General features: G+C 40.4%; 1 protein-coding gene across 4 annotated transcripts in view; it reads left to right on the top strand.

The window, feature by feature from the left end:
- Window positions 1-23,660, top strand: part of ODAD2 (outer dynein arm docking complex subunit 2) — a 148,704-nt gene that overhangs the window by 72,932 nt on the left and 52,112 nt on the right. For all 4 annotated transcript variants that reach the window (XR_005453642.1, XM_038755483.1, XM_038755484.1 and 1 more), the window contains exons 16-18: window positions 2,388-2,502; window positions 20,350-20,538; window positions 22,756-22,977. Coding sequence is in view for 3 of the 4 variants with exons in the window: in XM_038755483.1 (XP_038611411.1) it covers window positions 2,388-2,502; window positions 20,350-20,538; window positions 22,756-22,977 (526 nt within the window). In the remaining variant the exon portion in view is untranslated. The remainder of the gene's footprint in view (window positions 1-2,387; window positions 2,503-20,349; window positions 20,539-22,755; window positions 22,978-23,660) is intronic.

Below are 23,660 nucleotides of genomic sequence, written 5' to 3' on the forward strand. Positions count from 1 at the left end.
AACATTCAACAGGTTATAATACTGTGTAAAACTAGTAACCCATTTGACTAACTCTGTAATAAAATGTAAACCCCTTGTGGGCAGGGATCGCATCTGCCGACTCCATTGTATTGTACTTTCCCAAATGCTAGTACACACAATAAGCACTCCATGATGGGTGGGCCAGTTAGCTCAACTGCTTAGAGCTTGATGCTGATGATGCCAAGATTGCAGGTTAGATCCCCATAGGGGCCATTCATCTTAAGAAGCAGCACAGCATAGTGGATAGAGCATGGCCCTGGAAGTCAGAAGGTCATGGGTTCTAATCCCGACTCTGCCACTTGTATGCTGTGTGACCTTGGGCAAGTCACTTCACTTCTGTGGGCCTCAGTAACTTCATCTGTACAATGGGGATTAAGACTGTGAGCCCCATGTGGGACAGGAACTGTGTCCAACCTGATTTGCTTCTATCCACTCCAGCGCATAGTACAGTGCCCGGCACATAGCGCTTAACAAATACCACAATTATTAACTGTGAGCCCATCTTCTAGACTGTGAGCCCGTTGTTGGGTAGGGACCGTCTCTATATGTTGCCAACTTGTACTTCCCAAGCGCTTAGTACAGTGCTCTGCACACAGCACTCAATAAATACAATTGAATGAATGAATTAATTAAATACCATTGACTGATATTCAGTTATATGCAAATTGACTTTGTAGCATAGTGGGCCAGACTGGCATTCGGTGTATATATAAGGGAAAACTTTCATGGTGAGATGATTTAGATACCAGGTGGTGTTTTATGGCTTTTAGGCATAAAAGCATTTGGGGAGTTTAAAAAATTTGTATGCTCTGTTGCCATATGCTTAATTGGTCATTTGTACATTATTTTAAAATATAAATCTGGAAATTAAAAAACAGTAATTCTCCTCCTTACCAGCTATGGACTGACATTGACAGAGATCCTTTGGTTTGGAGAAAGCTCTTGTTACCCTTCAAGCTAAATGAACTCCGAAGACAAATTGCCCAGTCTATTGCTTTCCTTTTGGAAAATGAAAGCCTTTGGGGTTTTCAGGCAGCACTCATGTCAGAGGCTATTCCTCTTACATCAATCACTCTGGGAGGGTGTACCAGATAGATTCGTCTACATACAGTTTTTAGAACAATGCATTGTGTAATAGCCCAATGCAAATTAGATATTTTTACATTAGTCAGCAAAACTGGATCTACATTATATTTTAGTTCAGTTAACTAGTTCTTTCGTAGTCGTAGCTGAATAAGACATATAATTAAACTTCCACTCAGGTCAAAAATCAAAGCAAGGTTGATTTTCCTTTATCTTCATTTCATCTGCTTTGAATTTAACATGTCTATCTGAACAAAGCTATGTTTATAAAGGATATTAAGTTTTGTTTGGCCTTCCTCTCCATATAAAGTACTCAGTGGACCCTTATGTGAAGTTATGATCCCCTAGACTGATTGATATATAAACATGAGACAGATGGCATAGAGATGATTCTGATGATAATTCACTTTTCGGCCAGTCATGAAGATACTTTGATTACAGTGTGTTTAAGTAATTACAACACAGTATTCAGTGTTGGTCTTGTTGGTAAGGGAACACATGGGAAACAAGTTACGCGTTATTCTTGCCCAACAAAGGATGCACTGTGGTGTGACCATTTTAATTCCTAATGCTAGATTAGAACCATAGGAGTTTAAAATATGTCATACAGTAAAGTAAATAAATTAAACACAGCCCAAATAAAAAAGTTAAGTACGTAGTTTTTTGGCGTAAATATTTGTTTTGGAAAGTATTTAGTTGTTACAATATGAAAGGGACCAGTATGTTTGAATTCAGGTTTCAGTTTGCATGCTGCTCATTAAAAAAATCACATGACTTGTTTTTGGGTTTACATGAATCCTGGTTATCAGGCAGTTTGCTTTCTGTTTCTTGAGTTAAACATTTAAGTCAATGTGTTGACAATTAAATTGCTCTCACAAGTCTCAACTACCACACAAATTTATGTTCAAGAAGTTGCATAGGCATTTTTCTTCATGTTATGCCAGACCACGATGGCAAAATAAGTGATAGAAATTTCTGGGAACAGGATCCGATCTGTAAATGGGGGAAGTGAAAATCACAATAGATGCCCTTGCCATCACCAAACAGCGTCTCAGAGAAACCGCCCCCGCCACCCCCACCCCCCCGGTCTTCAGGATCAAAATTTTCATAGTAGGCAGGCGTGCACTTCAAATTCAACAATTCAGGACTATTGTTTTTGAAGGATTATTAAATAAAATCATAGTGAATATTTGGTGATGTCATTTAAACAGAATGACATAATTTCAGCTTGATTTTTCTTACCCTGTCATTAATGCTTATTTGTTTAACGTGCTTTAAAACAGGATAATTGATCGCTTAGATGGAGTCCGTTTGTTATGGTCCTTATTGAAGAATCCTCATCCAGATGTTCAGTCTAGTGCGGCCTGGGCCATTTGTCCCTGCATTGAAAATGCAAAGGTGAGAGAATTTACTGTAAACAATTGAATTCAATAATGTTATTTGCAGTTAGATTTATGAATCTCATTAACATTCTTAAATTTCTTTAAATTTCTCATGAAACTTTTTATTTTAGAATTCAAATCATTGAAGTATTCTGTTGCTTTCTATGGCTGTTCTCCATCTGAAGACTATCAGTTTCACAATAAATTGAGCAGAAATTTGTTCACCCCAAGTGTTTCCGTATTACTTCTGTATTTGACTATTCCACAGTAAAATCAATATTATGGATTGGGGTCAGAAAAGAAGCATTTTAAAATGAGCTATTCCTTTTTGGTCCTAGCTCCTTTGGTGTAATATTAATTATTCATAGGCCCATCTATTGTGTGGGGATTGTCCCGGCTTCTTGTTTCTTCTCTTTTCCCTCCTGTTTCCTGCTTTTTAATCATTTCAGTGCTTATTGGAAGCTCCTCAAGGTGGTATGCAGAGGGAGGAAGAGGAGGTGAAACAAAATTTTTGCCATTTGATAGCAGTACTGGTAAAAGGCTCGGCGATAGGCTTGAAAACAAAATGAAAGCGTTTGGGGCCATCTGTTTAGTACTGTAATCCGTGAATAATCAAGAGTTGGCTACTAAATAATCCAACCTTTTTGAAAGGGACAGACACTGAGACTGAGAATATAGTTAAATTTCTAAGTAAATTGACTTCCTGACTTCTCTTCAGTCTGCTTAGGAGAGTTCCAGTTGTGGTTAATGGTTTTGGTAATAAAGACATGTGCCCAGTAGGACCGGGACTGACGTAATTGACTTATGTCAAGTCTCCAGCAAAAAGCTAGCCAATAGTTATGAATAGTGGTTTCCCCTCCAACCCAGGGGAAAAGTCAGGAACGCTCAGTAAACCAGTGTATTGGGATCAGAGGTCCCAAAATACCAAACTACAAATACATTGAAAATTAATGAGCAATTGTAAAATTCAGAAAATCCAACATTGTCACTCTCCCATCCACCTCCTCATCAAATATCCTATGAAACCCTCACTTTTCCGTGGCATACTTACCTTGTTATTCACTTTCTCCCACCTGGTCCCTCTTTATTCTATCAGTTGTTCATGTGTTCCTGCACAGCCTCTACACCAGGGATGGCAGTATTTTGACTGCAAGACCATTTATGTCCTTTTGATGTGTGCAGAGTACTTTCAAGCAATTAGGATGAGAGTGGAAGGGGAGAAGGAAGCTCAGAAGTTTGCAAGGGCAGATGTTTCTTCTATAGTGACACCCACCTGACTCCAAGCCAGTCAGGGCTGCAGTTAGCACCTCTGTCATGCTGTGTGACCCAAGAGCATTGGCATCCTGGCGTTCACTGCCTGTATTCATGACATACTCAGAGCCATGTAGGAAGCACTTCAGGTGGAAATAGTTGGACTTCCATCAAGATATTGGCAATCCCAATCTGGCCCCGAGGCCAGATTAAATAAATTGGTGAGGTGAATCTGGTCGGCAGCCTGTACATTTTCTATGTCTTATTCACACACTTTTTCCGGGCCACTCTGTGAGGAAAGGAAAGGAGGATGGAAGGGGGAGGTGCCCAAACTTTTTACCAGACTCCACCGAGGGCCTGGTAATAATATCATCATCATCAATCATATTTATTGAGCGCTTACTATGTGCAGAGCACTGTACTAAGCGCTTGGGAAGTACAGATTGGCAACATATAGAGACAGTCACTACCCAACAGTGGGCTCACAGTCTAAAAGGTGGCGGGCGGGGGGGGGGGGGAATAATAGTAATGATAATTGTGACATTTGCTAAGTGCTTACTCTTTTCGAAGCATTGAACCACTGGGATAGATGCAAGAGTAGTTATAACCATATTGGAGCTCAAATGCTTATTTTCACAGACTCAGCATTGAGACAGCCTTGTAGTGAAGATTTTCAGTCTGTTTCAATTCTTCTTTTCACTTATCAAAAAATGTAATGGCCAACACTAGAAGTAAGATGGAATGGGAGGAACTCTGCTCCAGAATACAAAGTTCCAGAATGAGCATTTTGCATGGTGGTAGTGATGTTGGGGGAGTGGAGGCAGTGTGGATGTTGTTTTATGCCCACAAATTGCAGAACGTTTTAGTGGACTGCCTAAGTTGGAAGGTAGCAACTCAGCCTGTGGTGATCAGTGCCTGGACAAGGTATTTGCTGATAGGGCAAAGAGGAATTAGTGAAAGGTAGCGATGTTGAGGTGAGGAGTAAAAGAAGGCTTAATGATGAGCATCAATTCAGTTTTTAGTATTATCTACTTGCTATCTTTTTGATCAAATCCCTGACTGAGCAATGGGTTAAAGAAATTGGAGCTGCTTAGCTTAGAAAAGAGAATATACAAGTGGTGACTTAATAACTGTCTTCAGATATATGAAGGGTTTTTGTGGGGAAGGTTCTCCATATCCAGTGAGGCCTGAAAAAGAGAGAGGATTTAAAATGGAAGAGTGGCTAGACTAGAGAGAAGATGTTAACTTGGGGCAGAATGTATGAGTAGGGGTGGGGGAGAAGAGGGTGGGATGGGTGGTTTAAGCCATCCAAAATGAACTATTTTCTCCTTCTTCAAATTGTATGATGTGCTACACAATAAGATGAATTCAAAACTACAAAGGTAATTAGTGAATTATTTCAAAACTGAATATAGTGGTAGCCCGAGTGAGAAGTATTTATGTTTTCTTAAACTGCTTTCTCTTGCCCCACTAAATAATTCTGTGGAATATGTTAACAGCACTAGTTAGTGTGTCACCCAGTGAATCAATTATCTATAACAGATGAATCATTTTCTAAGTTAAAATTGTGTATTTTAGAAGTTGTGATCTTTAAGAGGTAATATGTGTTTGACTTGAGAGAAGAAGAATGCCAGGCTTCCACTGAAGGAAAGAAACGTAATAAAAAGACTCCTTTTTGCTAATTAAAGTTTATTTGTACGACCATACCATCACATTTTTGGGCAGAAGAAATACAAACTGACAAATTAAATTTGACATATTAAGCTTTCTAAGATGTTCTACATGCTTTTTGTGAAGAGACTTTAATCTATGATAGTATTTTTAGGGATAAATGCAATGTTCTTTACAGAATAAAGTTTTTAGTTTCAATCTATCAAATAAGGGAAGCATTGTTCATGTGTAAAAGAACAAGAAAGGAATTCAGTTGCATTTTTGTGATGCTTAGATAATTTCTTTATCTCAATTCACAGTTAACTTGATTTTCTCAATAAGTGTAATTTTAGAAACTAAGAGATTGTATAGGGATGAATCAAAAAGTTTATTTAAATGCACACCCAGAACTTAGTTGGATTTTTGAACATGGGTCAGAAACCTACTTAGTCATTAAATTATTGCTAGAATTCTCATGAGAACAAGCTTTTTATGAACCAATTTTTCTATTTCATGAGTGGTAAATCTAATACTATATAAAAGCCATCACTCTCATAGTATTTGGGTCATCTATAACTTTTAATGTCAAGAGCAACAGGGAATGCAAAGGGGAATTAATAAATACTGGAAATGAACAAAACTATTCAAAAATATTTTGGCAGCTAATAGAGGAGCCTTATCATAGTTTAGCTAAAAACAAGAAGTTTATTTTTCCCCTTATGTGTATTTTTGAGCTGGTGTTATTTTTGTCCTCTTTAAAAGTTCTTTTGACGGTATTGTGAACATTTTAGTAGATAATTTTGACTCCAATATAAAACTTTTCAGTGTTACCCGCTGGTCAGCATTTGCAAACTTTATAATATCTCCAGGTTTCTTAAGGAATTTAAGGCAAGTCATTTTCAAAATGTAATAATAATAATAATGGCATTAGTTAAGTGCTTACTATGTGCAAAGCACTGTTCTAAGTGCTGGGGAGGATTCAGGGTGATCAGGTTGTCCTACGTGGGACTCACAGTCTTAATCTCCATTTTACAGATGAGGTAACTGAGGCACAGAGAAGTTAAGTGACTTCCCCAAAGCCACACAGTTGGCAATTGGCGGAGCTATGATTTGAACGTATGATCTCTGACTCCCAAGCCCGTGCTCTTTCCATTGAGAAGCATTTGCTGTTTCCATAGAGAAGCAGCGTGGCTCAGTAGAAAGAGCCCGGGCTTTGGAGCCAGAGGTCGTGGGTTCAAATCTCCGCTCCTCCAATTGTCAGCTGGGTGATTTTGGGCAAGTCGCTTAACTTCTCTGCGCCTCAGTACCCTCATCTGTAAAATGGGGATTAAGACTGTGAGTCCCACGTGGGACAACCTGATCACCTTGTAACCTCCCCAGCACTTAGAACAGTGGAGGTGGACGGGGCCTGAGGGGGCAAAGGGGCCAGAGGAATTGTTCAATTTCTTGGTGCCGAACTCTCGCTCACTCCTTGGCTCTGGCTTGGACCTTATTTCCCTTTTTAGATTCTACAGGTGATCACTCTCCCCACCTTCAAAGCCTTATCAAAAACCCAACTCCTCCAAGAGGCCTTCCCCAACTAATCCCTCATTTCCTCTTCTCCCACTCCCTTCTGTGTTGCCTTTGCACCTGCATTTGCACCCTTTAATCCTTCCCACAACACTCATGTGCTTATCCATAGTTTATATTAATGTCTGTCTCTACATTGCAAGCTCATTGTGGACAGGAAATGTTTCTACCAACTCTATTTTATTGTATTCTCCCAAGTGCTTAGTATAGTGCATTGCACACAGTAAGTGCTCGGGAAATTAGATTTAATAGCGATATAATTTGGTTTAATTGATCTAGAGAAAAGAAGACGGGAATGAATTGATACCTGTCTTCTAGAATAGTAAGGGTTCTTTGGAAGAGGATATTGACATTCTTTTATCTGTCTGCAGTAGGAGGACAGAGTTTAATTTACAGCATATGGCCAGAGAATAGTTAACGGCTGTCCAAAGGAGGTTGTGGAATTTCTGCCATGGAGAGTTTTAAAAGTAATAATAATAATAATAATGGCATTTGTTAAGCGCTTACTATGTGCAAAGCACTGTTCTAAACACTGGGGGGGGGGATAAAATGTGATCAAGTTGTCCCACGTGGGGCTCACAGTCTTAATCCCCATTTTTACAGATGAGGGAACTGAGGCTCAGAGAAGTTAAGTGACTTGCCCAAGGTCACACAGCAGACTTGTGGTGGAGCCGGGGTTCAAACCCACGACCTCTGACTCCAAAGCCCGGGCTCTTTCCACTGAGCCACACTACTTCTCTAGTAGGATAGACACACATCTGATCTAGGTGTTATGACCTCTCCAAGACTTTCCCGACACTGTAGACAATACCACCGTGCTGCCTGTCTCACAAGCCTTGAAATGTTGGCATTTTTTTAAATGATATTTGATAATCACTCACTTTGTGCCAGGTTGAGTACTAAGCACCGACTCATCTCTCTCATTCAACACACGTAGTCAGTCTGTCACCAAATCCTGGCAGATCTACCTGTGCAAAATCTCTAGAATTCACTCTCTCCTCCCCATCCAAACTGCTACCATGCTGACCCAAGCACTTATCCCACCTTGACTACTGCATCAGCCTCCTTGCTGACCTGCCTGCCTCCTTTATCTCCCCACTTCAGTCTTTACTTCCCGCTGCTGCCCGGAACATTTTTCTTATCATCGGCTTTAATCAGTCATATTTATTGAGCTCTTACCATGCGCAGGGCACTGTACCAAGCGCTTGGGAAAGTACAGCACAGCAATATAGCAGACAGACACTTAAAAAGTTCTCCCCCTCCAACCTTACCTCACTTATCTCCTACTACAACCTGTAATATGCAGTATGGCCCTAGGTATCTCAGGGTAGCTGTAACCCCCAGGGTGTGTCTGTATAGCTATGGTCATCATCAATCGTATTTTTTTTTCATCATCAGTCGTATTTATTGAGCACTTACTGTGTGCAGATGGTCATCTGCTTACTGTGTAAGATGGTCATCTTACAGGTGCTCAATAAATAGTCCCTGAACTGAAAATCTGGTTCAGAATTTTTCCAGCTGTATCTTCAAGCACTCTAAAACATCATAATATATATCTACCATGCCACTTTTGAAATGGAATTATTTAATGTAAATCTATTTCCACAAATATGCTTTTTATTAAAGAAAAGAAAAATAATATCCCTTGAATCATACCATATGAGACGTATTGAAAATGTAAAATCAGTGTGAATTTAGGTTTTTAACAAGTTAAAATTGTACAGTATATAAATGCTCAGTATTTTATAAGTATGAAGTTGAGACTTAGCCTTAGGCTTGAAATGTATGCTCTTTGTCCTATGTCTGTCAGAATCGTATTGTTAGCCAAAACTCAACATACTGAGCCAAGATTTAGAAGCACCGTCATTTGCCTTCCTTTGCTCATGCTTTAGACTTATGAAAAATGAGAACCTCCCATATTAATATTTAGCAATGGTCACCTTTCCTGGTTCTTTTTTTCCCCAAAGAATGTTGCATTAGCATTTAGTGTGCTTTCATTTTATGGAAGAGAGATGGGGAAGTCTAATGCTAATTTTTTAAAAAAATTGAAGCAAAGAAGGTCTGAAAACTGACCATTCAAATAATTGTTCAAATATCTTTTGTTGATTTAGTTTAAATTTCCAATTAGTCATAGAAGAATTATCTGCACATAATCCACTCACCCGCTCTGTCTATTATTTTTTCAGGCAGCTGTTGCCAAAGCACAGCTGGCTTCAGAAGCAGTGTGGCCTAAGAGATAGAGTCCAGGCCCGGACTTGGTTTCTGATCCTGGTTCTGCCCCTTGCCTTCTGTGTGACCTTGGCCAAGTCATTTAATCTGCACGGGCCTCAGTTTCTTCATCTGTAAAATAGGTTAAATACCTGCTCTTTCTCTCCCTTAGGCGGTGAGCCCTATGTGGGACAGGTACTGTGTCCAATCTCACTGTCTTGTATCAAGTTCAGCCTTAGTACAATGCTTCATACATAGTAAGAGCTGAACAGATACCATGATGATGATGATGATGATGATTATTCTCCTCTCCCCCATCCATACTCCTGAATACCTGTGCATGTGTATGCACATATGTACGCACCCCTCACCAGAAAGCCAAGGTCTCTAATTCCACAGTAGACACAATTAACCAACAGGGCCTGCATGCCAAAACAGGTGTCATGCGCTTCCCAAACAAGTGAATTGGACCCCAGGGAGCCAACTGGAAATGAAATAAAAATGACTTTGGTTCTGCCGTTCAAGAAATGTGAGGGGGGGCACCTTGGCCACAGGGGTGAATATTGAAACTTGAATGGGAAGCTCCAGGTTTATGTCCTGAGTCAAAGAAAAGTATGTAGGTTATCCATTCTTTCGATTACCTACACAACTGTTCCCTTCCAAAAGGATGGGTATTTGAGAGCTTACTGTAATTTGATCTTTAGCTACAAGATAAGAAAGCTGGAGATCAATAATAAAAAGACTTTTATGTGGCTAAAGTAATCAATCAATCATATATTTATTGAGCACTTGTATGCAGAGCACTGTACTAAGTGCTTGGGAGGTACTATTTGCCTTAGAGGCATAGGTATTTAAGAAGATTTTCCCCAAGTTTTGCAGTGTAATCGGATATTTTTGCTTCTGTCTTTTTTAACCTTATCTACCTTATCGTCCATGCATTTATTGAGACAATCCTGTTCACTGATGATTCACCACATTAATAATCTAAAAAATATTATTTATTTCATCTCTAAATGCAATGTGCAATGCTCTGTAAGGAAAGCTGAAGTAAATAGAGGAAAATCAATTAAAGCACAGTTCCTGACTCCAAAAGGAATTTAAAATCTAGGCAAGGGAGAACAGACTAATAATAATAATACTGTAATACAGGCAACAATGAAGGCAAGTTAAAATCCAACAATCCAAACTGTCAGCATCAGGAACATTGAAGAAGTGTTTTTCCTTATGGTATAAATGTTCTCTTGGAATTTAACAAACTCTTAAGAATTTGTCAGCAATGAGTGCCATGCACCATTCCAGATTTTCTGAAACTCAGGCCATTATCTGTGAAAACCAAGTGGAGTGGGGATTAGCCACTAACGTCACTAGTCCATTTAGCCTGATAAATCTAGTTAAATCGTTCGCTACATTTTATTTTGCAATTTGGCTGGTTGTCTAGGTAGCTTGAGTTCAGAAAATTGCCAGCCCTCTTCTTCGTGCTATGTGGACTGAGCCTGAGAGACTTTTTGCCATGTATTTTTATTCATAACAGTTAGTCTTTCCAGTTGATGAGGGAACACGCAGAGCTGATGTTTCTATTTTGGCTTTTTGGAAGGGCTACTTTTGAGACAGTGGAAGAACCTTAGTAAAGCAATAGCTGGAAAAATGTTCTATTTATGTTTTGCTACCAAGAATGTACAAAAAAGCCTGTTGCGGTAAAGCCAACAAAGCAATGTACTGTTCATTCACTAATTAGTATAAAACCTGAGTGGAATTGGTTACCGCAAAAAAAAACCCAACATGTCTAGTTTTGTCTCTCTTGCCATATTCATATACTGTGTCCTTTGAAGGTCTGTCGCAACATCAATTCTTTCTCGAGGTACTATGTCAGATACTATTTTGGGGACCATGGTTTGTAATGGCATCGGGCAGTGTTTTATAGCTCATCTAGTTAAAATTTGTGTCTTCAGACAGGGTAGGTTTATGGTCTATGTGTTTTTAGGGATACATAAAGTATCTCTCACCTCATTAGACAACTGCCAATTCTCTTTTTCGCCTGCGGCTCCAGAAGGAATTCCATACCCATTAGTTTAATCTCACTGTGCCAAAACCTGCTAGTTTTCTGTTTTATTCATTAATCTGTAAATATTGCTCGGCTGTTTTTCTATTAAATTTAAAATAAATAACAGACATGTTTTGAAAATGTATTTCTAGTGCTCTGTAAGTTTACCCAAGGCTTTAATTCAATTTTGTGTAATATTTCATTTTGCATTTCTGTGAAGTTGGAATTTTATCCAGTTACATTGCTTGCTTCCACAGTATCACAAAGATGTCAAATTGGTGCGCGTAGAGCACTTCGCTGTCCCCTGATGAACTCAGGGAAGAGGTAATTTTAGATTTAGAAAATAACAAGGAAATTTTCCTCTGGAGATGGCATGTCTGGACATTCTCGGGTCAGTTTCCCATCCACTCTCATTAACTACTAGATTGTAAACCCCTTGAGGGCAGAGATCATGTCTACCAGCTGTTGCATTGTACTCAAGTGCGTAGAATGATGCTCCACACATGGTAAGCACTCAGTAAATACCACTGATTGATTATGTTTTTGAAGCAAAGAAGAAACTGATCATGGAATAATTGGACAGATTTTGTTTCAACCATGCCTGATCGAAAAAGTCCAAAACTTCTTCCTGCACCTTCTTCCCACACGTATATATATAGTTTGAGCAAGTGTCTGCCTTGAACCCTACATTTACAGATCAAGTGCAAACTAAAGTTGCACCAAAGCAGCAATCTGAACAGTCAGTCCGTCATATTTATTGAGTGCTTACTGTGTGCAGAACACTGAACCAAGCAGTTGGGAGAGTAGAGTATAACAGAGTTGGAAATCGTGTTTCCGGCCCACTAGGAGCTTACAGTCTAGAGGGGACGGCAGACGTGAAAATAAATTACAGATATGTACATAAGTGCTTTGGGGCTGAGGGTGGGATGAATAAAGGGTTCAAATCCAAGTGCAAGGGCCACATAGAAGGGAGAGGGTGTAGGCAAAATGAGGGCTTAATCGGTTTTAGTCAGTCCTTTTATCAATCAATCATATTTATTGAGCGCTTGCTATGTGCAAAGCACTGTACTAAGCGCTTGGGAAGTACAAATTGGCAACATATAGAGACAGTCCCTACCCAACATTGGGCTCACAGTCTAAAAGGGGGAGACAGAGAACAAAACCAAACATACTAACAAAATAAAATAAATAGAATAGATATGTACAAGTAAAATAAATAAATAAATAGAGTAATAAATATGTACAAACATATATACATATATACAGGTGCTGTGGGGAAGGGAAGGAGGTAAGATGGGGGGGATGGAGAGGGGGACGAGGGGGAGACTTTTAGACTGTGAGCCCACTGTTGGGTAAGGACTGTCTCTATATGTTGCCAACTTGTACTTCCCAAGTGCTTAGTACAGTGCTCTGCACACAGTAAGCGCTCAATAAATACGATTAATTGATTGATTGATTGAAGGCCTCTTGGAGGAGCTGTGATTATAATAAGGCTTTGAAGGTAAGGAGAGCGCTGGGCTGTCAGACATGATTCGGGAGGGAGTTCCAGGCCAGAGGCTGGAGGATGTCGATGGGTGGTCAATCGTAAGATGAGTGAAGTGAATGTTCTACGTTGTAGTAGGAAATCAATGAGGTAAAATAGGAGTGAGCAAGGTGATTGAGTGCTTTGAAAGCCAGTGGTAAGGAGTTTCTCTTTGCAGAAGTGGATATTCATTCATTCATTCAATTGTATGTATTGAGCGCTTACTGTGTGGAAAGCACTGTACTAAGTGCTTGGAAAGCACAGTTCAGCAGGAAAGAGGGACAATCCCTGCCCACAATCGGCTTGCAATCTAGAAGGTGGGAGACAGACATCCAACAAGTAAACAGCCATCAGTAGCAGCAATATAAATAAATAGAATTATAGGTGTATGCACATCAGAACTAGTAAACGTACCCTAATATAAATAAATGAAGTTATAGATATGTACATATATACACAAGTGCTGTGGGGCAGGGAGGGGCGGATAGAGCAAAGGGAGTGAATAGGGGCGACGGGGTGGGGGAGCTGAGGAAAAGGGAGGTTAGTCTGGGAAGGCCTCTTGGAGGAGGTGAGACTTCAGGAGGGCTTTGAAGTGGGGGGAAGTGTGAATATGTGGGTTGAATGAGAGAGATGAGTCCAGGATAATGTCAAGGTTAAACAGTGGTGATAATGGCAATAAAAAAACTATTCAGGGTATGTCAGGAGGTGAATATTGTGGCTGTGTTCAACCCTCTTACCTTAACGAAAGACAGTTTTGGTGTGCAAATTGCTTTTCCATCCTCTAACCTATTCTCCCATTTTACATAAACCTGAAGGCCCAAATTGTATTATGTTAAAAGTCCAAACCTACAAAATACCTAAAAAACCAAAAACCCAAAGCTTTGGGGGTTAGGAGTTGGGGGGAGAATCTTCAATTTACCTGGTTTAGGAGTTCACTTTTATCCATGGATTTGAAGATGTGTGAGTGAACTAAGTTCATGATCTCACTAAGCCTTTGGCAGATGAGCTCATTTTTGTTATTTTTCCCAGTATGGCCCTGCTTCTGTGGCATTTCCTCTCAACTGAATGTAGAGAAACAAGGAAAATCAAAAGTAAACCTAGAAAATCTATATGGAAGAAAATCCTTTGGAAGACAGTTGTATTTCTAAACTCACGTATGTGAATTTATTGAATAATACTTTTTTCCTAAGAAAAAACTGTTGTGTAATTTTGCTACTGGCAGAGAGTTGACAGGTTAACTAGCACATAAATACTAAGAGGCTTTTAACTTTTGGAATATATTTTTGAAAATAATTTAAAATTCCAAATCTGAAATGAAACATTATCATTGAAGTTTTTCTTGTGTTCTCGGCTTCCTCCTGGATTTAAAGATGCCCAGCCTGATTTCATTTCGGATGTGTGGTAGGGAGCACATATAACCATGTACATCTGAAAGTCATTTTCACATGGATTAGATGACCTTTTAGGGTTCCTTCCAGGTTTACGATTCTATAATTATGCGGATAAGAAGTTGAATGTTGCTAATACAACTAATTCTTGGGCAAACCAGATTTACAAGTTTTTTTTATGGTATTTAAGTGTTTACTATATGCCAGGCAGTGTTCTAACCGCTGGGGTAGGTGCAAGGTAATCCGGTTGGATAATAATAATAATAATAATAATAATAATAATAATAATAATAATAATAATAATAATAATAATAGTATTTGTTAAGCACTTATTGTGTGCCAGGCACTGTTCGAAGAGCTAGGGTGGATACAAGCAAAGTGGGTTGGACACAGTCCATGTCATCATCATCAATCATATTTATTGAGCACTTACTGTGTGCAGAGCACTGTACTAAGCGCTTACTAAGCACTGTACTAAGCACATGTCCCATGTGGGGCTCACAGTCTCAAAACCTGTTTTACAGATTAATGGAGGCACAGAGAAGTGAAGTGACTTGTCCAAGGTCTCACAGCAGACAAGTGGCAGAGCTGGGATTAGAACCCATGACCTTCTTACTCCCAGACTTGTGCTCTATCCACTAAACCATGCTGCTTCTCTACAGTCCGTGTCCTACATGGGTCTCACAGTCTTAATCCCCATTTTACAGATGAAGTAACTGAGGCACAGAGAAGTTAAATGACTTACCTGAGGTCATACAGCAGACGAGTGGCCGAGTCAGAATTAGAACCCAGGTCCTTTTGACTCCCGGGCTCATGTTCTAGCTATCCACTAGGCTACGCTGCTTCATGTATAATGTGTAAGAATGTAATGGGGGTGAAGAAGAGAAGCAGCGTGGCTCGGTGGAAAGAGCCCGGGCTTTGGAGTCAGGGGTCATGGGTTCGAATGCCGGCTCTGCCAATTGCCTGCTGTGTGACTTTGGGCAAGTCACTTAACTTCTCTGGGCCTCAGTTCCCTCATCTGCAAAATGGGGATTAAGACTGTGAGCCCCCCCGTGGGACAACCTGATCTCCTTGTAACCTCCCCAGCGCGTAGAACAGTGCTTTGCACATAGCGCTTAATAAATGCCATTATAAAGAAAAAGAAAAGGACTCTATTTCCAAGCATAATCATTTCCACTGATCTATCCAGCAATGATTTCAGGGGGAAAAAATAGAATTAGAGGATTTGAATGTCTGCTGCATCTTATTTCCAACCTTTATTCGTCGTTTCCTTTATAATCCCAAGAAGATTTTTCATCTCTTGATAACATCCAGCTTCTCACAGACTTTGTGTTCAGAACCTATTCCCAACGTCTAACCTAAATCCGCCTGCTGTAATTTAAAGTCAGAGAATGCCTCTTAACAAAGTGGCCTTTAAGTAGGGGGTGGGGGGGGGGGGGGGGGAAAGGGGGAAATGTGTGAGTGAGGGGTTGGAGGCCAGAGAATCCCGAGCAAGGTACAGGTAGAAAATTAAGTTGGGAGTAGCACGAGAGGAGAGGAGAAATGTAAAATGGAGACCCTTGCTGAAGAGCCTCAAAAGCCGGTAGTTTGAGTTTCTGTCTACTACAATAAGAAATGGATGGCCATTGAGATTTATAAGGAAGGTAGTTATTTTTGAACAATGCCTTAAGATGATTTTTCTGATTTTCTGCTACGATCCCAGCCCGTACTCTTCACTCTAACACGATCCTACGCACTGTATTTTGATCTCATCTACCTCGCCGCTGACCCCTTTGCCTGTGTCGTCCTTCTGGCCCGAAACTCCCTCCCCCTTCATATACTTCGGACCACCACTCTCCCCATATGTGAGAAGCCCTACTGCATCACTTAAGCACTTGTATCTGTACCCTTGATACATTGCAGTTGATAATTATTGCACCCTCAGCCCCACATCGCTTAGGTATATATCTGTAATTAATTTTTATGTCTTTCTCCCCCTCTAGATTGTGAGCTCCTTGCGGGCAGGGAACATGCCTACCAGCTCTATTGTATGATACTCTCTCAAGCACTTAGTACAGTGCTCTGCCCACTGTAAGACTCAATAAACACCACTGATCGATTGATTGAATGAACGGATGTGTTCAGCTGTAAGCACGATAGTCTGAAGGCTTGTACTTCCCAAGCGCTTAGTACAGTGCTCTGCACACAGTAAGCGCTCAATAAATACGATTGATGATGATGATGATGATGAAGAGCAGAGAGGGTTGAAGAAGGCTTGAGAGGCTGTTACTTAGCCATGACCTTTAATCAGAGTAGGGGTTGGAAGCCCAGAGAGGAAGGGACAGGACCCTGAAAGAATAATGAACTAACCGAATTCAGAAACTGACTGAATATGAAAGAGAAAAAAATCAAGATGACTCTAAAGTTGTAAACTTCCAGAGAGAATGGAAATGTTGTTGACTGAAGATGCCTCTCATTCACCAATTATTCAGGATTAGTAACATTGATTCCTTTAGCCTGCCCTTATATAGGTCCAGTTTTTTGTTTTTATTTGTTATTTTTTCCAATGGTGTTTGTTAAGCACTTACTAAATGCCAGGCACTGTACTAAGCGCTGGGGTAGCTACAATACGATCAGGATATAGTCCCTGTCTCACATGTCACTCACAGTCGTAATCCCCATTTTACAGATGAAGTAACTGAGGCATAGAGAATTTAAGTGACTTGTCCAAGGTCTTTTAGACTGTGAGCCCACTGTTGGGTAGGGACTGTCTCTATATGTTGCCAATTTGTACTTCCCAAGCACTTAGTACAGTGCCCTGCACATAGTAAGCACTCAATAAATACGATTGATGATGATGATGATGATGAAGGTCACACAGCAGATAATGGTAGAGCCAGGAATTAAAACCCAGGGTCTCTGACTCCCAGTTCTGTGCTCTTTCCACTAGGCCATGCGGGTTTTCAGCTTTCAGCTAGTAATCATTCAGCTAGTAATCATGATTACTAGATTCAGCTAGTAATCATTTTTATTGGTCCCTTCTGGCCCTTTCCAATTTTATCATCTTTCTTAAACTGAAAAGCCCCAAATTAGACATCATAAAGTTCATAGTTGGCCAATAGCTAATATAGTGGGTGATGACTTGTTTTTAGGTGACCTATGTAGTAAAATATTTTCTGATAATTATTTCCTATACATAACTGGGCTTTCAGTTTAAAGGGGGCACTAACTTATTGTATGTGTGGGTGAACAGGTGTGACTAATAAAACCAAATCCTGGCTGATAGTCCCTTCATGTGGTTATAAAAATTGCCGTTTACCGTTCTGTTGAGTCTGTTACCCACAGGGCCTGACACAGTTACGGTTTTTCCCTCTTGATACCATGATTTACTTCCAAAATAGTTCCCTAATTTCTGATTGCTATTTCCTTGGCTACTGTTTTGTTCTGTTCAGTTCCTGTTCTCCCACCTACGTAGACTTGGGTCCACATGTGGGACAGGATTTTCCCCAACCTGATGAACTTGTATCTAACCCCGTGCTTCAAACAGATCTTGACACACAGTAAGCACTTAACTAATATAACAATAATAATAATAACTAGCCACTGTTATGCCACAACATTTGAGATTTTTTTCTTCACTCTGTCTTGAAACAATTGCTTTATCCACCCTTTCTCTGATTCCTTCTTGACCATAGATAGGCGACTATTCTCCTCACATGCTCTACCTAGAGAAAGTGTGATATGATTCAGTTGGATGCTGGTGGTCTTCATGCAACCCCGGGGTCTTACTTGTTTTTTTTTTTTGTTGCTGCTTTTTTATCCCGTCATACCATTTACATTTAATGTGAGCCCCCTTTAGACTGTGAGTTCCTTGTGGGCAAGGAACGTGTTTACCAACTTTGTTGTACTCTCCCAAGTGTTTAGTACAGTGTTCTGCACACAGTAAGCACTCAAATACCACTGACTGATAGGTGTTATATACGTGTAGATGGCACTAGAGAAACTGCTCCTGAAATTGAATGTGACATCCATGGAAAGTTCATAGTTCTCAGTCATTCAAAATATTGGGTGGAACATAATATTATTTTATTGTTCCATTCAGGATTTACCTCGTGCCAGGCACTGGGGTAGATACAGGCTAGTCAGATGAAATACAATCGGAATTGTGATGCCAAAGAGAAGCAGCCTGGCCTAGTGGAAAGAGCATGGGCCTTAGAGTCAGAAGGAACTGGGTTCTAATTCTGGCTCCACTGCTTGCCTCTTTTGTGACCCTAGGCAAATCACTCATCTTCTCTATTCCTCAGTTACCTAATCAATAAAATGGGGATTAAACCCTCCCCCCCCCATAGATCGTCTCCCCCTTCTAGACTGTGAGCCCACTGTTGGGTAGGAACTGTCTCTATATGTTGCTAGCTTGTACTTCCCAAGCGCTTAGTACAGTGCTCTGCACACAGTAAGCACTCAATAAATTGATTGATTGATTGATTGAACACCATGAGGGGCAGGAACTGTGTCTAACCTGATTACCTTATATCTACCCCAGCTTTTAGAGAAGCAGCATGGCCTAGGGTATAGGGCGTGGGCTTGGGAGTCAGAAGGACCTGGGTTCTAATCCAAGCTCTGCCACTTGTCTGCTGTGTGACTTTGGGCAAGTCACTTCATTTCTCTGGGCCTCAGTTACCTCTTTTGTAAAATGGGGGTTAATACTGAGCCCCATGTGGGACAGGGACAGTGTCTAACCCAATTTGCTTGTATCCACTCCAGCGCTTAGTATAGTGCCTGGCACACAGTTCTTGGCACTTAGTAGGCACTTAACAGGTACCATTAAAAAATTGGTGCACACTCTACTTGATTCTCCCAAAGAACCCTCTACCCGTCTTGATTCACTTTTCCATTTCTTTGTCTCTGTTTGCATAATAGGCAGTGGGAATAGAATTAGGCCAAGGAATAGAATTCAGGGGTAGCACTTAACTCTCATTACTGATGTTGATCCTTGGTTCTTAAATCTGCCAGAAAACTCTCATTACTGATGTTGATCCTTGGTTCTTAAATCTGCCAGATTTTTGCAGTTGTTACTTTGCATTGCAAATAGCAAATAGAAAGCCACTTCAAAGGACAATCTACAATATTCACAAAGTAAATAAAATCTTACTGTCTACAGAATCATCTGTAAAAATTAAGGCTGGATATTTGTGTACATGAGAAACTATTGATATTGGTGTTTGGTCTTCCACTTTCATCCCATAATGAACTAATCCATATCATTTTGAGGTAATTCTGACTTTGACGTCGATGAATCACTTCTCTCTTGGATTGACAAATCAAGAGTAAAAAGATTAGCATGGTGCATTTTTCTTTTAAAGAGAGAGTAATCCGTTGATGTAGAAATCTAAGGCAGAGAAATAGAAGCTGTAGATTATGAAAAAGAAATAGTGCATGAGTTTTAAGAGGAAGGCAGAAAGCTTGCAGAAAAACGTTAAAGCTAGATAGAGGAAATGGGAAGAATTATATGGTTGGGGATGGAAGAAGAAGGGTTTTCTATTTGTTTTAGGTGCACTAATGGGACATGACAAACACAGGCAAAGTAAAATTCATTAATAAAAGAGCTCCCAAAAGCTTCTTAATGATAAATTGGAGTGCTTTGGATCCTGTTCACTTAATGCAAACTAAAACTATTCCTGTGCTACCAGCCCCTTCTACTAGAACCCTAACCACCAAAATTTAAAAATGAAAGGCATCAAAAGCTATGATTCTCATTATATTCTCTGACTCTCTGGAGGAAAACTGAAATGCCATCTGAGTATCTCCCTTTAATTTGATGTTGTGATGAACATATTTTTGAACAGTGGGAATTGATAGCCCTACAATTTAGAGCGGCTTCTGAGCCGAGGTAGATTGAAACAGCCTAGAGCTTTCCGCAGCATCCCTTGATCTGCTTCCAGTGCGGCATATCTGCAGATAATAGACCATCGGATCTGTTCATTTGAATATTCATTGGCATTGATTCATAACTATTTTTGTGGAAAATGTTTATCTCTTCATATGTACATTGTTATCTCTATGTATGTAAGAAGGAATAAAAATGAGGACTTTTGTTATTGAATAACCTGCACTAAAAAGTTGGCTGGTACATTTAAGAAATGACTTACATCGCGGTGTTGACTATCTGGTTTCAAGAAGGAGAGTTTAAAATATGTATGGTGAGCCTGTCTTTATTTTTATTTTTGATTACTGTTGGGTTTATTTTCCATTTAGGATGCCGGAGAAATGGTACGCTCCTTTGTTGGTGGCCTGGAGCTTATTGTCAATTTGCTAAAATCAGAAAATAAAGAAGTTCTAGCAAGCGTTTGTGCAGCTATCACCAACATAGCTAAAGATGAAGAGAACTTAGCTGTTATAACAGATCATGGAGTTGTTGCTCTCTTATCCAAATTAGCAAACACAGTAAGTAATATATTTAATCAATCAATGGTATATATGGAGAGTTTACTGGGTGCAGAGCACTGTGCTAAGTGCTGTCTTCCAGTGAGGAGAGTGGTAGACTATCAGATATGAAGGAGGAGAAGGAGAAGTTCCAGGCCCGAGGGAGAAGGTGGGCATGGGGTCGGTGGTAGGATAGATGAGATCAAGGGACAGAGAGTAGGATGGTTTTAGAGGAGTGGAGTGAGCTCGGTGAGGTTAGCCAGGAAGGGGTGAGCTGATTGAATGCCTTAAAGCCAGTGGTAAGTAGTTTGATGCAAAGGTGGCTGGGCAACCACTGATGGTTCTTGAGGAGGGGGGAAACGAGGCCTGAACTTTTTTTATAAAAATGATCCGGGCAGCAGAGTGAAGTATGCACTGGAGTGAGACAAGAGGGAGGGGGAGGTCAACAAGGAGGCTAATTCAGTAGTCAAGGCAGAAAATGATTAGTGCTTGGATCAGCATGGCAATAGCTTGGATGGCGAGGAAAGGGTGGATTGTAGACATTTGGGAAAGTAGAACTGACAGGATTCCATGACAGATCGAATGTGGGTTGAATGAGAGCTATGGGTCTGGGATAATACCAAAGTTAAGGGCCTGTGAGACAGGAAGGATCATGGTGGTGTTTACAGTGAGAGGACAGTTAGAGGGAGGACAGGGTTCAGTTGGGAAAATGAAAAATTTGGTTTTGGGTAGGTGAATTTTGAGGTGTTGGAAGGACACTCATTCATTCAGTTGTCATATTTATTGAGCGCTTACTGTGTATAGAGCACTGTACTAAGAGCTTGGGAAGTACAAATCGGCAATATGTAGAAACAGTCCCTACCCAACAATGGGCTCACAGACATATAAGTAGAGGTATCCTGGAGGCAAGAGGAAATATGAAAAGGAGAAAAGGATAGGTCAGTTCTGGAAAGGTAGATTTGGGAATCATCCACGGAAAGATGGTAGATGAAGCCATGTGAGCAGATGCATTCTCCAAGGGATTGGGTGTAGATGAAGAATAGAAGGGGGCCCAGATCCAAACCTTGAGGTACCCCCACAGTTAGACGGTGGGAGGCAGAGGAGGAACCTGCAAAAGAGACTGAGAGGAGCAGTCAGAGAGGTAGGAGGAGAACTAGGAGAGGACAGTGTTAGTGAAGCCAAAGTCAGATAAGTTTCCAGGATAAGGGGGCGGATCATATTATCATGATCCTGCCAGCTATTAGGTACCCATGTAAATGAGAAGTAAATAAAGGTGGATAATTAAAATACATACAAAATCCAAAAATTCCAATTCTCCCTCACTTAAAGATAAGCTTTCTCCCTTGCAGTAGTGCCTCTTGTTCCCTGCCCTCAAGAATCTTCCTTAAGTTTCGACTTTAAAATACTACTTACCTTTATGGCATAGCTCCAGGGGTACAAGCAATGGGGGGAAGGTAAACGGTAGATGTGGGGCAAAGGGAAGACAATTCCAAAATCTAGAAAAAAAGGAAGAAAGAGTAAGTGTAATGATGGAGAGGGGTGGAGCAGAAGAGGTTTTAAGAGGCAAGGAGGGTGAGGGGTAATATAATAAGGTTATATTATCACTTAGGAGGAGCCCCTATAAATACATGAATGTTGCTATATTTTTCAACTTCAATTAACAGAATATCCAGTCCTGGGATGATTTTAGAGAAAGTAAGGTACCCAACCTTGGTTCAGGAATCAATCCCCCATTTTTAACTTGGTTCCTTTGAAAAAAATTCCTCCTACTTAATAATAAAAATAATAATAATGATAATGACATTTATTAAGCGCTTACTATGTGCAAAGCACTGTTCTAAGCACTGGAGAGGTTACAAGGTCATTAGGTTGTCCCACAGGGGGCTCACAGTCTTAATCCCCATTTTACAGATGAGGTAATTGAGGCCCAGAGAAGTTGTGACTTGCCCAAAGTCATACCGCTGACAAGTGGCGGGATTTGAACCCATGGTCTCTGACTCCAAAGCCCAAGCTCTTTCCACGCTGCTTCTCCTTTATAATGTTTCAATTTCAAATGGAGTTCTCAGGAACCCATTCTAAGTTTGAGGACTACCTGCACACTATTTTCTTGTAAAACAAAGGGTTTTTTTAGGAATATAACTTTGACATTATAGCAGAAATGTATTTAGGAGTTCTCCACACCAAAAAATCAGCTTGATTATTTTATTCCAACACATACTCTTAATTTTTCTTTTTCAGAATAATGACAAATTGAGGCAGCATCTGGCCGAAGCTATTTCTCGATGTTGCATGTGGGGTAGAAATAGAATTGCATTCGGAGAGACCAAAGCTGTGGCTCCTTTAGTGCGTTACCTGAAGTCAAAGGACACGGCAGTTCATCGAGCTACAGCTCAGGCTTTGTTCCAACTGTCAGAAGATCCCAACAACTGTATTACCATGCATGAAAATGGAGTGGTAAAGGTAAGAGTCTAAATTTTGTAACTTAAGATCCAGATGAGTTAATTATAGTTTGAGGAAGGTGCTGGAGAAATTGGAAGCCAAAATAGTCCATCCCGTAGTAGATATGGGAACATGCTATTCCTGCCTATCTCCACCCACAGCCATAAACGTATGAAGTAGGTCGCAACAGGCAGTTCAGTTCCTTCTCATTCATTGTTTTCTTGGCACTTACGCCGTTACGTGAGGCAGCGATGCCTAGAAAAATAGGCCAAGATTACGTGCCAAGTGTGTTTTTTGAAGATCATTTTCTTATTTTTTTAAAAATTCCCATTTTTGGCCTATAACTCTGAGGGGTAAGCATCACATTGAACCACTGACCAGAAATGAGAGAGTTTGCTGAAAGAATCCTCTTTTTTTGGAAACACCCCCACCCCATACTGCCCCCGCCTTTCCTCTAATGCCTGCTCTAAGAAGTCCGACACTGACTTTTTTGCCCGACTTAACAACGTTCTTGTCCTCTCTAACCTTCTTGATTCCCTGGGGGCATTCCAGGCAGTTCCTGGAATCCAGGTTGGTGGTATGTAGGGTTCAGAGCTGCCAGCACCCTTGGACAGCAGCTATCAGTCAGCTGACTTCCAGCCAGTCAGAAGGCCTATATGTAGTTACCGTTCGTGGAAAAAACATGCTCTCAGTACTGTTTGAAC

The sequence above is a fragment of the Tachyglossus aculeatus genome, chromosome 13 (genome assembly GCF_015852505.1).
Source record: "Tachyglossus aculeatus isolate mTacAcu1 chromosome 13, mTacAcu1.pri, whole genome shotgun sequence".
NCBI classification, from domain to species: Eukaryota; Metazoa; Chordata; class Mammalia; order Monotremata; family Tachyglossidae; genus Tachyglossus; species Tachyglossus aculeatus.